The 14,526-nt window shown below is 39.9% G+C and overlaps 1 protein-coding gene across 5 annotated transcripts; it reads left to right on the plus strand.

Annotated features, from left to right (window-relative positions):
- The first annotated feature begins 3,204 nt into the window (after positions 1 to 3,204).
- On the plus strand, positions 3,205 to 13,277 carry LOC116252493 (putative ABC transporter C family member 15). 5 transcript variants are annotated; one of them, XM_050077357.1, is made up of 13 exons: positions 3,205 to 3,394; positions 3,806 to 4,045; positions 4,184 to 4,407; positions 5,673 to 8,047; positions 8,206 to 8,292; positions 8,479 to 9,147; positions 9,446 to 9,610; positions 10,145 to 10,439; positions 10,529 to 10,743; positions 11,060 to 11,365; positions 11,451 to 11,514; positions 11,722 to 11,965; positions 13,009 to 13,277. In XM_050077357.1, the coding sequence occupies exons 3-13, from the start codon at positions 4,380 to 4,382 to the stop codon at positions 13,124 to 13,126; spliced, it is 4,566 nt and encodes a 1,521-aa protein (XP_049933314.1). In that variant the 5' UTR covers positions 3,205 to 3,394; positions 3,806 to 4,045; positions 4,184 to 4,379; the 3' UTR covers positions 13,127 to 13,277. The 5 variants fall into 5 exon arrangements, with proteins under 5 accessions (XP_049933314.1, XP_049933315.1, XP_049933316.1 ...); XM_050077358.1 differs by having other exon boundaries at positions 3,806 to 3,929; XM_050077359.1 differs by lacking the exon at positions 3,205 to 3,394 and having other exon boundaries at positions 3,707 to 4,045; positions 4,193 to 4,407.
- Positions 13,278 to 14,526: the final 1,249 nt, after the last annotated feature.

The raw sequence follows: 14,526 nt of genomic DNA on the forward strand, positions 1-14,526 counted from the left end.
GCTTCCAGCAAAAATGGCAGCATCTATTTGGAAGAAGGTCCACATTTGGGTGGAAACTTTTTAATCTAAAGAGGTTTGGGCACGGTCAGGTTTCGTCAACCTCATCAATCAGACAAGTCCTCTCCGGCCAGCCGTCGGTGGGCAGTGGGCGCCGCTTTCTTTTTCATTGTGGCCATCGAAGAAACCAAGAAAAAATGGCGGTCCCTCTGAGGTGGAGTTCCACTTCCACTGGGTGAAGTGATTCTACGTCGCTGGCACACGTTTTATGGAGGCGCATATTGATAACGTAAAAAGTAGCTTGTTGCCACACCACGTGACTTCCTTTCAGAAGCTCGAGGAACTTAAACGATAATTGAAAATTTTGCTTCCCAATCTTTCTCAATCGCCTTTCTTTCAGCTTGTACGAGTTATTTTTCCACCATGGACCGGCTGCTTCATGGCAGGCCTGTAAAGCTCTGCCACTTACAGCTTTCTAGACATTTCTGTGACTTGAATATTATATATATATATATATATATATATACAAATTATTCTTGTCTAGTAAATTACATAGTTCATCACAGTTCCTACCAGGAAAACAACAGCAAGAAGATCCTGAAAAGTTTTAGTAAGTGAGGAAAACTTCAAGAGTAAAAGAACAAGAAAACAACAAAGAGTTCAATAACTTCAAGGGTCAAGTGACAGCCTTGAATTATTTCAAGATTCAGTAGATAGAATCTGCTGATTCAACCTAATATTGGTCTATTCTTGAGACTCCCTCCAGTTTTTTTTTTTTGTTTTTTTGCTAATCCTGACACGGACCAAATTGAATTGCTTCGTTTTTATTGAAATCGATCGATTCAAGCTGATTTTTTACGATGTTTTATTAGAGTGGGTTCTACATGTACCTGTCCACCCTCGAGTGGTTTGGGTCAATCATAGTTGGTAAACTCACAGATCTAAGTTGCGAGTCATCCGAATCGGTTAGGATCATCTAGTTACTGAGTCACGAGTCAGGAACCGTTTAATCAGTTAGGATCGTCAATTAATTACATGTTATTTCTTGTCATGCATTGCTGAATACTGCAGTTTATTTGTTTTTTGAATTATTAAATGTAAAAAACTTTACTAAATATACAAAAATGCTTATTATTACATGTTAAAAAAATCAAATATAAGATCTCCACAGACTAACCTTCTTCACCTAATTATAAAAAAAATGCAGTATAAAAATTCACTTTCACTTGGCTCCAAATGTTGCCCAAAAAAGATCATGTTAGATTATAATATATAACTTCTTGTGTGCATATAGCCTTAAAAAATTGGACGCTACAAATGAGAGTTGTTGGGATGTTAAAGTCCTTCGAAAGATCCCACTAACTTAAAATTAAAAGGAAAACGTTTAAAAAATCGTACCACGAAAAAGATGATTGCTAATGTCATAAGCAAATTCAAGTATTACATTTTCAGTCAAGAACTTGGGCAGCAAGGCGCTATTAGTTTATAGGCCGCATTGGTTATATATATGTCGACATTTATTTTGTAATAATTAAATATTGATAGATGACATGATTATGATCTCCATGACAAAACCATTAGCCAAAAGGTGACAACATGCCAAGAATGGCAGCACATAAAGTATGCAGAAGCAAAATAATTTGCATTGTCCTCTTCGGTTTATTTGCTTCCATGAAATTTCTCGTCTAAATGCAGGACGACTTTATGGGGAGGAAAATCTTGGAATATATTGTCCTTGCAATGGTAATGAACATAGGACAAAGAAAACCTTACTGCTCTTTCATATTGACCATTTGGAGAAAAAGGAGAGTAAATCCATGGCTCAAAAGAAGAACACCTGTCGACTGTTTCTTTCTATATGACACTATCTGTTCACCTCCATTTCTCTAATCAATCGACCTCATGCATCTTTTCTTAAACCACGGTTAGCATTCCTCTTGTGCCAGATCTGTTTGTTGCATATAAAGCTGGAATTTTCCTTTTTTAATGAGATCAATCACTTTTTCTTCGAAAGATGACAACCTCTCCCCACTTCAGCTTGTTGGTTAATAAATGAGACACGTACCACTTTCCCCTTGGCTTTCTTGGATTCGGGATAAAAGTTTTGCTTCTTTAACCAAACACTGTCTTATAGTTTTATGTTTCTGTAATCTCTCAATAATGAAAAGTTCCATGCCTCTTGAGAATGGCCTGACCTACAACTACCAAGGCCACCATCTTGGCCATTCTCTCTCTCTCTCTCAAACAGAAAAGAGAAACGAAGAGAAAGTAGCCACTACCCGCTGCATTTGACACGTTTCCAAGTCTACAAAGTTGATATAATCTGACAGACCTCATTCTTCAAAGAAGATAATATCTGTTTCACAATTCTTAAATTAAGGTATGGAATGGCGTAGTGTAGTTGGTCCGAGTTGGTAAGCCAGTAAAAACTCGTTCTTCAATTTGATTTTTATGAACGCTATTCTTTTAAACAGCAAATAATAGCAAACGCTACCCTTATATTAAATTAAAAGGAGTAACAGTAAATTCACTTAGATTCCAAAGCAATACTAAACCCTGAAAGTAGGGGAAGGGAGACGAGTTTCAGCCTCTTCATGGAGGTTCCTTCCATGACTCTCAAATCAAATTAAGAACACTTTCAATAGTACGAACAAGGAAAGGAAAAGAAAGCTTCAACTGGTTCGGATAATCACTTAGGGCTGTGTCCAAGAGGCTTATTTCGAGCTCGAAGCGAATTGTGTTCATGTCAAAATCTGATTTTGCAACGACTTTTTAAATGATAAAACATAGAAAGCTGAAGATTCCGACTACCCTAAATATGACACTCCGTTCATCACAAAACATGAATCTTTCCATCCAAAGTGAAAAACTTTCAAAGTACATCCGGTAAATGGTTCTAGACGGGATGTTTATCACCAAATGGGTAAATGAACGGCCAGTAATGTGAAAAACACCGGCTTGCGGTGGGTGAGGTTGCCGTACTTTTCACCCTAGAGAGTTACTGACTGTCATGGGATCTTTCATCCAAATTGTGAGTGTGGTTTTGTCTATAATATTGCCAAATAAGATACGTGGCCCATGTTATTGGAAATTTGGACGGCTACAACGGGTGGCAACCTGAGCCTAGTTCAAGTACAGCCGAAATATAACCGGTCCAATGAATGCATTATAAAAGAACTTGGTCATTTCTTGGCCATCAACTGGACAAGGAAAAAGACGAAGCTATCATCTGTCAAGCCCGAAAAGAGCCGACGGTACAAGTTTGAAACTAATCCAATTTGCAATTGGGAGAAAGGTAGCCATATTGTCCGTCACTGGTATGGCCGGTTAGATCGAACTACTGCAACCGTGGCTCACCGCCGGCGAGCTCCTAAAGCCCACCTTGAGACAACACAAGGTATCTCGTTTCTACGTATTGCTATCCTGAATCTCAGCACCATTGCTTACGGAAGGTTTTCCTTTATTTCTGCTCATTCTTTTAATTGGGTTAACTTAGGTTGTCTGAGTTTAGCTGCTCAGTAAATAGTCTAAAAATTCCCCACCCATTCTGAGTTTTAAGATATACGGGCAATTAATAACTTTAGCTCCATTTATTCCATTCATTTCATATTCTGCAAAGTTTGAATGAGATAAGCCTTAAAATTTAGAATAAAATAATGCATCTCATGCACCCCACTAACGAGGTTGGACACAAAATAAAGAGGGGAAAGCAGAAAGGAAACAGAGTCGACACGAGAAGGACAAAAATGCAGTGAGAGACCACTAAGCACGCATGCGCCTGACAATCTTTCTCTTTTCTCTCTGTCAGCAACTTGCCACAAGTGAAAGGAAGAAGCTCGGTTCACGTCCAAATAAGCAGCCAAGAACTACGGCATCATTTCTGTGTCCTATCCACCATCTTCTCCAAGCTTTTCTCTCCTCTATCAAAACCAGTAAGGCTCAGAGCCAACGTTGAGGAGTCATACTTTTAAGTTTAACTTTCAGAAGCGCTTCAGTTTCATCATTGGAGATGCCACTTTCTGTCTCTTGATATAGAAATCCATTTCAAGTACACCGTGAAACTTTTACGTTTATGCTTCTGTTTTAACTCTTTTTTAGGCTAATCCATTTGAAAGTGAAGCTTCTTTTTTCCAACTTTCAGTTGCATAAAGTTCGTTTCCTGATATCTGGTTTTCTTGTTTTTAAGGATTTTCAGGTTCTGCTTCTTGAATGTTGTCTCAAGCCTTAGAATTACCGTTTCTAGTACAATGCAGAAGGAACCTCTCTGGCGCCGGTGAATGATACAAGAGCGAACTGAGGCGAGCTCAGCACCTGATAAGATTGCCTTGTTCAAGCTTCTGCGTTGATTGGTTTTCCATTATATCGTGCGCACATGTTTCTGAATGTCAGTCATGGACCAAATAAGTTCTGGTAAGCTTGATGGCCTCCCCTTCCTCGCTTTTGTGAATTGAGCTGCCTGTGAAGTGTGAATTGTTTCCTGCTCTTCACTCTTCAACGTGAAGGAACCGTGTGGATACATAGTATGGGTCGGAATTTTAGCAGTGGCCTGAGACCACTAGTTTCACCAAGGCGTGTACGGTACAAAAAAGGCAACCTACTAAGTTCCGTCCGTCCGAACAGTTCTATACACTTGTTAATCTGTTCTTTCGCGTACTTCGAAGCGCAAAAGAGAGATGAAAATGGAATTTAGTACCAAAAAACCTCAGTTTCTAATATCATGTGCAGTACAGGCGTATTTATTAGGTGATAGCTCTCTCTTTCTCTCTCCGTAAGCCCCCCATTGTGTGTGTGTGTGTGCATGTCATGTTTTCGATGTTGTGGTGCCGAATCAACAGCTTAGATCTAACTTCTAATAGCAAAATAGAACCCTTTTTATTATGCTGGAAATGTTTTACATGGCTTTTTAAACCTATTCCTATGAATGAATGACATGTACAAATGTACATGCTGCTTTGAAGGAAGACAAATTTAACAGAATATTAAGCTGCACATGAATGATCAATCTCCTAATTGCTTGTTGGAAACACAGTGATCCAGTTTGGCATTGAATACCTCCCTTTCCATGCTCATTATGCAAATATTGAATAGGTCATTGCTGTGCGGCATGTGTAATCACAAAGGAAAATCTCCGTCGTGCTTTTTTTTTTTTTTTACTTTGTGGATAACTGTTTCATAGGCATTGTATGCTACAATTGTATGACATGAACCCAGTGAAGGATAACTTTTTAAGCCTAACAACAACTGACAGCTCTTAAGCACCAGGCTAGGTGGATTGGCTTAAGACCTCTAAGTTGAGTGAGAGGAAAGATGAGTACCTGGGGCATGGTAGGAAACACAATCAGAAGTATGCATGGTAGACGTGCACCTGCCAAATCAGCACAATCGATTCCCTTACCAAAAGAATTTGGTGGATTTCCTTGCCATTGGAAAATAAAATCTACAACTAATAACTTGCTTATAATATTAGAACATCCCTTTGAGGAATTGCCAAGTTATCAATGGTATTTGGCGATTGACTGTTCATATTCAGGAAAACTGTAATCATAAGAATCTCAGAGTAAACATCCATCATGGATTTTTTTTTCAAGAGTTTATTAAACGTAAATGTCATAGATCTGATTCACTATAACTGTAGTTTTGGTTCTACTGCACAACTGAACTTTTCTTCCTGGCAGTATCACAGATTCTTTACAGTTGGCAAATAAATTTACAATCAAGTGCACCTTGTGTCGGGGAGCTAATTGTGGTACTTCTCCATGCTTTCTTCCTTGGCATCTTGCTTCTTCAGTTGCTCCATCAAGGGATCAGAAAAGCGTGCCAAAGATGGTCCACAGAAGAAGGGAAAGATCTGCAGAAGCATCTTAGGGAAACATCTTCACTCTTAGACATAAATTTGGGTATCACATATAAAGGAACTATAGCTTGCTGTTCTTTGTTATTAATTCTCAATCTTTTGACGCCAATATGGCTACTCTTTGTTGGGCAAAGTGCCAATCGCTACTGCAAATCTCAAGCATCGGTTATTTCAGCGCAAGTGACACAGGGACTTTCTTCATTCATAGCACTGGTGGTTGTCTTCAATTTTCAAAGGGCAAGGTCGATAGTAATTCCATGGATACTGCGGGCCTGGTGGATTTGCAGCCTCCCCCAGTCAGTTATATGCATGCTTCTTGATGTCAACTCTGTTACCGCACATCATGACCCCCTGGGAATAAAAGAATATGCAAGTTTCCTCAATTCAATCATCTACTTGTATCTATTTTTGTTTGCAATTAGAGGAAAAACGGGCATTAATATTTCCTCAAGCGGCATAACAGATCCACTATTGCAAAAGGAACAAGGAAATGATGCACTAGGAGAAAGGCAGCCATCTCCATATGGGAGAGCCAATATCATTCAGCTCGTCACGTTCTCTTGGATCAACCCACTGATTTCTCTTGGTGTCAGGAAATCTCTAGACCAAGAAGATGTGCCTGATATTGACATTCATGATTCTGCAGAATTTGTCTCTCATGTCTTTGATGATTGTCTAGGCTCACAGAAAGCTGTTTCACGCGATCATTCTCTCTATAAGGCAATTTACCTATTTATCAGGAAGAAAGCTGCCATAAATGCATTATTTGCAATAACAACTGCCAGTGTCTCGTATGTTGGTCCTTATTTAATTAATGACTTTGTGAAATTTTTGAGCGGGAGAAAGGAGAGTGATACAAAAAGTGGATATATTCTTGCTTTGGCATTTTTTAGTGCAAAACTGATGGAGACAGTATGTCAGAGGCAATGGATTTTTGGAGCAAGACAGCTTGGCTTGCGCCTAAGAGCAGCTCTAATTTCTCGTATCTACAAGAAAGGTCTGCACTTATCAAGCCAAGCAAGACAAAGCCATACAAGTGGTGAAATTATTAATTATATGAGTGTGGATATCCAAAGGATCACAGATTTTGTTTGGTATCTGAATGTTATATTCATGTTCCCCATTCAGATCTCACTTTCCATATACATTCTTAGCACAACATTGGGCCTCGGATCAATGGCAGCACTTGCAGCAACCGCAATTGTGATGGCATGCAACATACCGATCACTAGAGCTCACAAATATTTTCAGTCGAAAATCATGGAAGCGAAAGACAATCGCATGAAATCAACAGCTGAGGTCCTAAGAAATATCAAGACCATAAAGCTTCAAGCTTGGGACATCCATTACTCCTGCAAACTTGAACAATTACGTAAAATAGAGTATGAATGGCTATCCAAATCACTGCGCCTAGCAGCTGTCTCTGCATTCATCTTCTGGGGTTCCCCAACCTTCGTATCAATAATTACTTTTGGTTCATGCATATTGATGGGAATTCCACTGACAGCTGGCAGAGTATTATCAGCATTGGCAACAATCAGAATGCTACAAGAACCCATATACACTCTGCCAGACTTACTGTCAGTACTTGCACAGGCCAAAGTATCAATTGATAGAGTGAACATGTACTTTCAGGAAGATGAACTGAAACCTGATGCAGTTGAGATCATACCAAGAGATGTAGCAGTGGAGTTTGCTATAGAAATAAAAAATGGTGATTTCAGTTGGGACCCCAGCTCTAAGACTCCAACTCTAAGTGGGATAAACTTGCAGGTGAAAAAAGGAATGAGAGTAGCTATTTGTGGCACAGTAGGATCAGGAAAGTCAAGCCTCCTGTCATCTGTTCTTGGTGAGATACCAAAACTGTCGGGCATGGTGAAGTTGAGTGGCACTAAAGCTTATGTTCCTCAATCCCCATGGATACTGACAGGAAATATTCGAGATAACATTCTCTTTGGAAATGAATATGAACATTTGAAATATGATCAAACAATAAGAGCATGTGACTTGACCAAAGATTTAGAGCTCTTCTCTGAGGGAGATTTGACAGAGATTGGAGAAAGAGGGATCACCATGAGTGGAGGACAAAAGCAAAGGATACAACTTGCACGCGCAGTTTACCAGGATGCTGATATTTATCTTCTAGATGACCCCTTCAGTGCAGTGGATGCTCACACAGGCACCCACCTGTTTCAGGTAAGCTTAGAAATTTTCTATCTGGTCTTCGAATACTTCCTGTGCATTTACCTTTCTTATACTTAAATTTTCTTTGACATCTGAACTGAAGAGTTGGAAAGCAAAGTATAGGAAAAAAAGAAAGTGCTCTACCTATTAATCATCTGGTTACCATGTAGGACTGCCTGATGAGACTTCTGAAAGAAAAGACTGTACTTTACGTTACACACCAAGTGGAGTTTCTTCCAGCTGCGGACCTCATTGTAGTGAGTTCATTTTAGTTTTTTGTCCTTTTTCTTGCAATTCATAATATTCTGCAAGCCTGAAAGACCAATTTTGAGCGTTCATAGCTGGTATTCTCTAGAACAATTTAGATCTGGAGTTCTCTGACAAAATTTTATCTTCTCAGTTGAAGCATGATTTAGAGAAGACTTTGCTTCTGCTGGCTGCAGGTTATGCAAAACGGAAAGATCACACATGCTGGAAAATTTGAGGAGCTTTTGCAACAAAGTGTAGGATTTGAACTGTTAGTAGGTGCTCACAACCAAGCCCTTGAGACAGTTTTGACTGTAGAAAATTCAAGCAGACTGGTTGACACACAAAGGCAGGGCAGTACTGAAAGCACTGAGAATGAACTTGAACCAACGTCCAGATCAGTGACTGGTCTGCCAAATGGAACCAAGCACAATTTGAAGCAGGACATATGCCAAGAATCAACCAACAAAGGTAAATTACTGCAGGATGAAGAAAGAGAGAAAGGAAGCATTGGCAGAGAAGTTTATTTGTCATACTTGAGAGCAGTGTGGCACGGTGGTCTGATCCCCTTCATACTCATAGCGCAGAGTATTTTTCAGGCTCTTCAAGTAGGAAGTAACTATTGGATAGCATGGGCTTCTCCTCCAACAGATGAATCAGAGAAAATTGTCAGCACAGCCACCCTTTTCCAGGTGTACATATTTCTCTCTGTCGGAAGTGCATTATGTGTACTGGTTCGAGCAATTTTAGTTTCTGTTTTTGGTCTCCTGACAGCACAAAAGCTCTTCACGGATATGCTTAGGAGTGTCCTTCATGCTCCAATGTCCTTCTTTGATTCCACGCCAACCGGAAGAATCCTAAACAGGGTTAGTATTTAAACCTACTTTGAGTTGTGTGTGTACAACAAAGCGCTACTCAAGACAATTCAACCCAACTAAAGCCTAGCTAAGACTCAATCTACAAAGGTTGAAGCAACTTCATGGCTGTAAGGTGGGATGTTTGTCTGAGTCACTTAGGATTCAGAGTGGAACCCTAACACTTCCAAGCCTAGATGGCCACCATTTCCTGATTCCATATCCTGATTGTGACTTGTGAGTTTAATTTGGTAGAAGTACATGCAAGAGGTCCTTTCTGTTGCAATTTTTAACATTATTAGGACTACAGGCTTCCACAGACCAAAGTGTTCTGGACTTGGAAATTGCAGGCAGACTGGCATGGTCTGCATTTTCAGTAATACAGATCTTGGGCACCATCGTGGTAATGTCACAGGTAGCATGGCAAGTGTTTGCTATATTTATTCCAGTAACAGCGATCTGCATTTGGTACCAGGTAAGTCTCAATTTGCCTTCACTCGTTTGACTACTAGGGTGAGAGTTTTTACTTATATGAGAAATTATATTTCTCGCAATATTCAGTATTTATAGGAGATGCAGAAAAATGGAATCCAACCATGTGCCTGCAGTAGGAAGACGAATAAGACCAGAAGCTTGGACCAGCTTTTTATCCTCCCCTTTCTGAATAGATATTTGTCCACTGAAAATTGGTTTGAAGTATCAGATTCCCGATATACCATCTAGAGCTTGGTGGTGTAGGCTGCAGAGTCTTCTTTACTTGACCAAGGAGATGATTGTGCAGAATAAATGAAAAACATATGGCATATACTTTCCTGTGCCACGTTGAGGACACGTATCCTGAGTCATTGTACCCAGGAATGAACCTGGCTTAAATATTGTGCAGATAACAAGTATGTTAGAAGCTTGTACTAGTTCTTCTTTGCATTGCATGGAATAGTAGTTCATTACGAAGAGAAAAATTTTGCTGAAGAAGTCCTTTTGTTGTAGTAAAAAGTTTCGTATTTTGCAGCGGTATTACACACCAACAGCAAGAGAACTTGCTCGTTTGGCAGGCACTCAAAGATCTCCGATTCTTCATCACTTTGCAGAATCAATCTCAGGTGCTGCAACAATCAGAGCTTTTAACCAAGAAGATCGTTTTATCGTTGGAAATCTAAATTTAACTGATGCCCATTCAAGACCATGGTTCCATAATATGTCGGCCACGGAATGGCTTTGTTTCAGGCTTAACATTCTATCAAATCTTGTGTTCGTTTTTGCCCTGATGTTCTTAGTCAGCCTCCCTGATGGTGCAATAAATCCCAGTAAAGAACTCTCTTATCAAGAATTTAGTACCTTAAAAATTTTCCACAGGTTATATCTTCTAAAGTTCCAATAAATTTTGCATCTGCAGGCATTGCAGGACTGGCAGTAACTTATGCCCTGAATCTTAATATACAGCAAGCCAGCATTATATGGAACATGTGTAATGCAGAAAATAAGATGATATCTGTAGAAAGGATCCTTCAGTACTCAAAAATCACCAGTGAAGCTCCTTTCGTCATTGAAGAATGCAGACCACCGAAGGATTGGCCGTCTGATGGAAGCATTAGCCTGAAAAATTTGGAGGTACTTTACTCATAGAGATAACATACTGGAGCCTGTTCAAGCTGAACACTGGAGTACTTGGCATTTCTTATTTCAGTAGCAGTTCAAACTTGAAATGCACTCACACGCACACATATATATAATACGCACACACACACACACACACATATATATATATATACAACGTACTACACTTGTTCCCCCACTACACCTATGCCCTTTATCATCACAAGATCTCATGAGAATGCTTAATGCACTGAGATTCATCAGTACCAGTGAAAAAGACGCAAGAATAATACTTTGTTCCCTCACTTTCCAATTCTAAAACAAACTGCAGATACGTTACGCCGAGCATCTTCCATCTGTTCTGAGAAACATCACATGCACATTCCCGGGGAAAAGGAAGATCGGCATCGTGGGGCGGACGGGCAGCGGGAAATCGACCCTGATCCAGGCGCTCTTCCGCATCGTGGAGCCGAGAAGTGGGAGCATCGTGATCGACGGGGTGGACGTCGGGAAGCTGGGACTCCACGACCTCCGGTCGAGGCTCAGCATCATCCCGCAGGATCCGACCATGTTCGAGGGGACCATAAGAGGAAATCTCGACCCCCTCCAGCAGCACACCGATATGCAGATTTGGGAGGCACATTCGGAAACCCTAACCCCTAATACCTTGTTCACCCCAATCTATTGATCTGACGAGCTGGTTTTCTGTTTTTCCCCCGCAGGCGCTCGAGAAATGTCAGCTGGGAGAGACGGTGAGGGAAAAGAAAGAGAAGCTGGAATCACCAGGTATTTATAGGTTTCTGTTTAGGCGGTTGAAAAAAAACAGTGAAAAATAAAGCATGTTTTTGTAATTCCATTAGAAATTGAGCGAGTTCTCGTAAAATATTCAAACAAGTTAAGCCGTTATAAGCCCGCCATTACTGCTGAGACACGATTCTGCGGATTGCTAAACGCATCACTAACGGTCTTAATTAATGCAACTCCCACATGCAGTTGTTGAGAATGGAGAGAATTGGAGCGTGGGGCAGCGTCAGCTGGTGTGCCTGGGGCGGACGCTGCTGAAGAGGAGCAGCGTCCTTGTTCTGGACGAAGCTACGGCTTCCGTGGACACGGCGACGGACGGCGTGATTCAGCAGATTATCCGGCGAGAATTCAGGGACTGCACCGTCATCACCATCGCTCATAGGATACACACCGTCATAGACAGCGACCTCGTCCTCGTCCTCAGCCAAGGCATGTCATTCTTCACCAGTAATCCACTCCATTTTCTGCTTAATCACGGAGCTTCAACTTATGAGGTTTATTTTAACTCAAAAATCATATGCCTGACTACCCTTCTTTCAAATCTGAATCTCTCCATTGTCATAGATGACTTCTCTAGCTAGTATTGAACTCTAGACCATTTCCAACATAAACCTACAAATATAGAGCCTTTGTGGGCTACTCACATGTGTTCATAAACTTTTTGGTGTGCCAATATGAGATATTCAAGAGTACTTAAAAAGAAAGGATTGCTAACAAAAGCTTAATTATAACTCATTTGTAGACTTGTAAATGAACTAATAATCTTCTCCCATGAAGTTTGAAAGCTAGGTGTTATGCATCCTTTTGCAGTAGAATTGAACTTGTATACAGTTTTCTCAAGGCTGAGGATTGAATGCTCGGCGCCCGAGCATTGAAGTCAATTGCTTCTGTGCCAAATGACCAACATACCTTTGAACAACAAAAGAAAACCCAAGTTAAAAAATTGTTAAAAGCACCATTTTAGAAGGACAAAAATGCCTCTAAAGGTAAGAAGAGATGCCCTCTGTCACAAAAATGATGGGCCTGAGAATCTATGGTTCTCTTTCTTTTTAGGGGCGGAGATATGCGGGGTCTTTGTAGGGCTATGAAGCTCTTTATGAAACCATAATTCAATGGCTGGACCTTGGTAGACCTGGATTCAACTATATGGGGCAGCTCTATGTGACTCGGGTCAATGTCCTATGGCTCACCACTTTTCGAAACAAAAACTGAATGAGTTTTATATATTTAGTGCCTGCTAAAAAAAAAAAATAGTTGCTCTGCTCCTGCCTCTTTTGCTTGATTATCCATAACAAACAAAACAGGCAGATGCCAACAAGAGTTCCATCTACTAAAATTAAAAATTAAGTTCAAGTTGAAGGAGAAGAAGAGTTCTATTATACCATGGCATGGTTTTAATGTATGACTAAGTGCAGCTTGCCTAGCAAAGAAGGATTCGATCCTTACCTGTGACAAATTTGGACTGTGAGCAGGTAGCATTGTGGAATATGATTCTCCTGCAAGGCTCCTAGAAAGAAGGGATTCTTCATTTTCCAAGCTGATAGCAGAGTACTCCCTGAGATCTAAGGGCTTCAACAATTTAGTTGGCTTATAGATGGCTTTGAGCAGCAAGCAAGGAGAGGGGATTGAAGTGATTGTTGAATAGAATCTTCAATAAATGTATGCCTCTAGAGGAGGCTCATGTACTTTATACGATGCTCTGTATCAGATACGTGGCAGTAGAGGAATACATCGATTAGTATTAACTCCCTCTTTATTATAAACTTCTCGGTTTTTCTTCATTGTTTCCAATAAAAACTATCATTCTCCTCTTTAAAACCTCAAGAAACATGTTTCACTGATCGCATGATATACATCAGTTTTTTCTCTAAGTCGATCGAATTCATATTGTCTGAATCAGAGCAATTTCTCCTTAAGCGGTTCAATCAATATAAACGCATCATCGTGTTTGCATTAAGAGAAGAAAAAAGTCTCAAGTTCAGGATTACGACCTGCTCTGTCCCACCATAATAATTTAGCCGTAGGCAGAACATGGGCCGTTTCTGAATCAAACACGTGAATTCAACCGCTAGCGGTCTGTCCGGTTTGAATGTCAGGTGCACCGACCTTTCAACGTCCCCGAGAAATTGTTTTCTCTCGCATTATTGCTTCGGAATTGGGAAAGCAGACTTGACGTACCTGCATGATTCTTCCGGCCACCGCACAAAGCTCGCTCGCCACCACAAGCAAGACGACAACCACCAGAGCAGCTGAGCTCGTTATAAACTTGAAATATTCATTGAAAATGGACACAAGCTCAAGATTCTTTTCCAGTTTTACAGGCAGTTAAAAAAAACCATTTTTATGTTAAAGTATTAACCATACATAAAATAAAAAATAAAATAAAATCTGAGCCTTCTTATTCAAGACCTTCTTGCTTATCTTCTTGTGTCACGACAGACATCCGCATTGGTGTGGTAGCTGTGAGACAGTCTGCAAACTATTTTATATTTCGATATACAGCTGTTAAGATCCTGCTAGAATATACCTTTTCAAAAAAATAAAGCATATTGAATACACTTTTTAAAGTAAGAGAGGATGCGCGTATTCTTATGAACTGCCCCGGTGCAAAATCATGGAACTAATTTTTTGTCATTGGTAATTTATGACAAAAAAAATAGCATTTTAAATTGAAAAAAACTTTGAAGGGAGCCAACTTTGACATTCTATAATCATGGCTAAGAGGTCTTCATTGTCAGTTTAATTCTTGTGGGCACTAACATTAAAAATGCATAACAAGAGGGGATGAGGGAGACTTTGGTTCCCATCTAAAGAATGAAAAAAAATATTTCCGTCACTCGCCTGACAAAAGGGACTACTCAACGATGATGATCGAATATTTGTTTGCTTGACATAAAAACATAAACATAGCCATATAGCAGCACCTTTTGTGTCAAGTAATTGTATTGGCTCATATAATAATAATAATAATAATAATAATAATAATAATAATAA

Source organism: Nymphaea colorata, chromosome 4 (genome assembly GCF_008831285.2).
Source record: "Nymphaea colorata isolate Beijing-Zhang1983 chromosome 4, ASM883128v2, whole genome shotgun sequence".
NCBI lineage: Eukaryota > Viridiplantae > Streptophyta > Magnoliopsida > Nymphaeales > Nymphaeaceae > Nymphaea > Nymphaea colorata.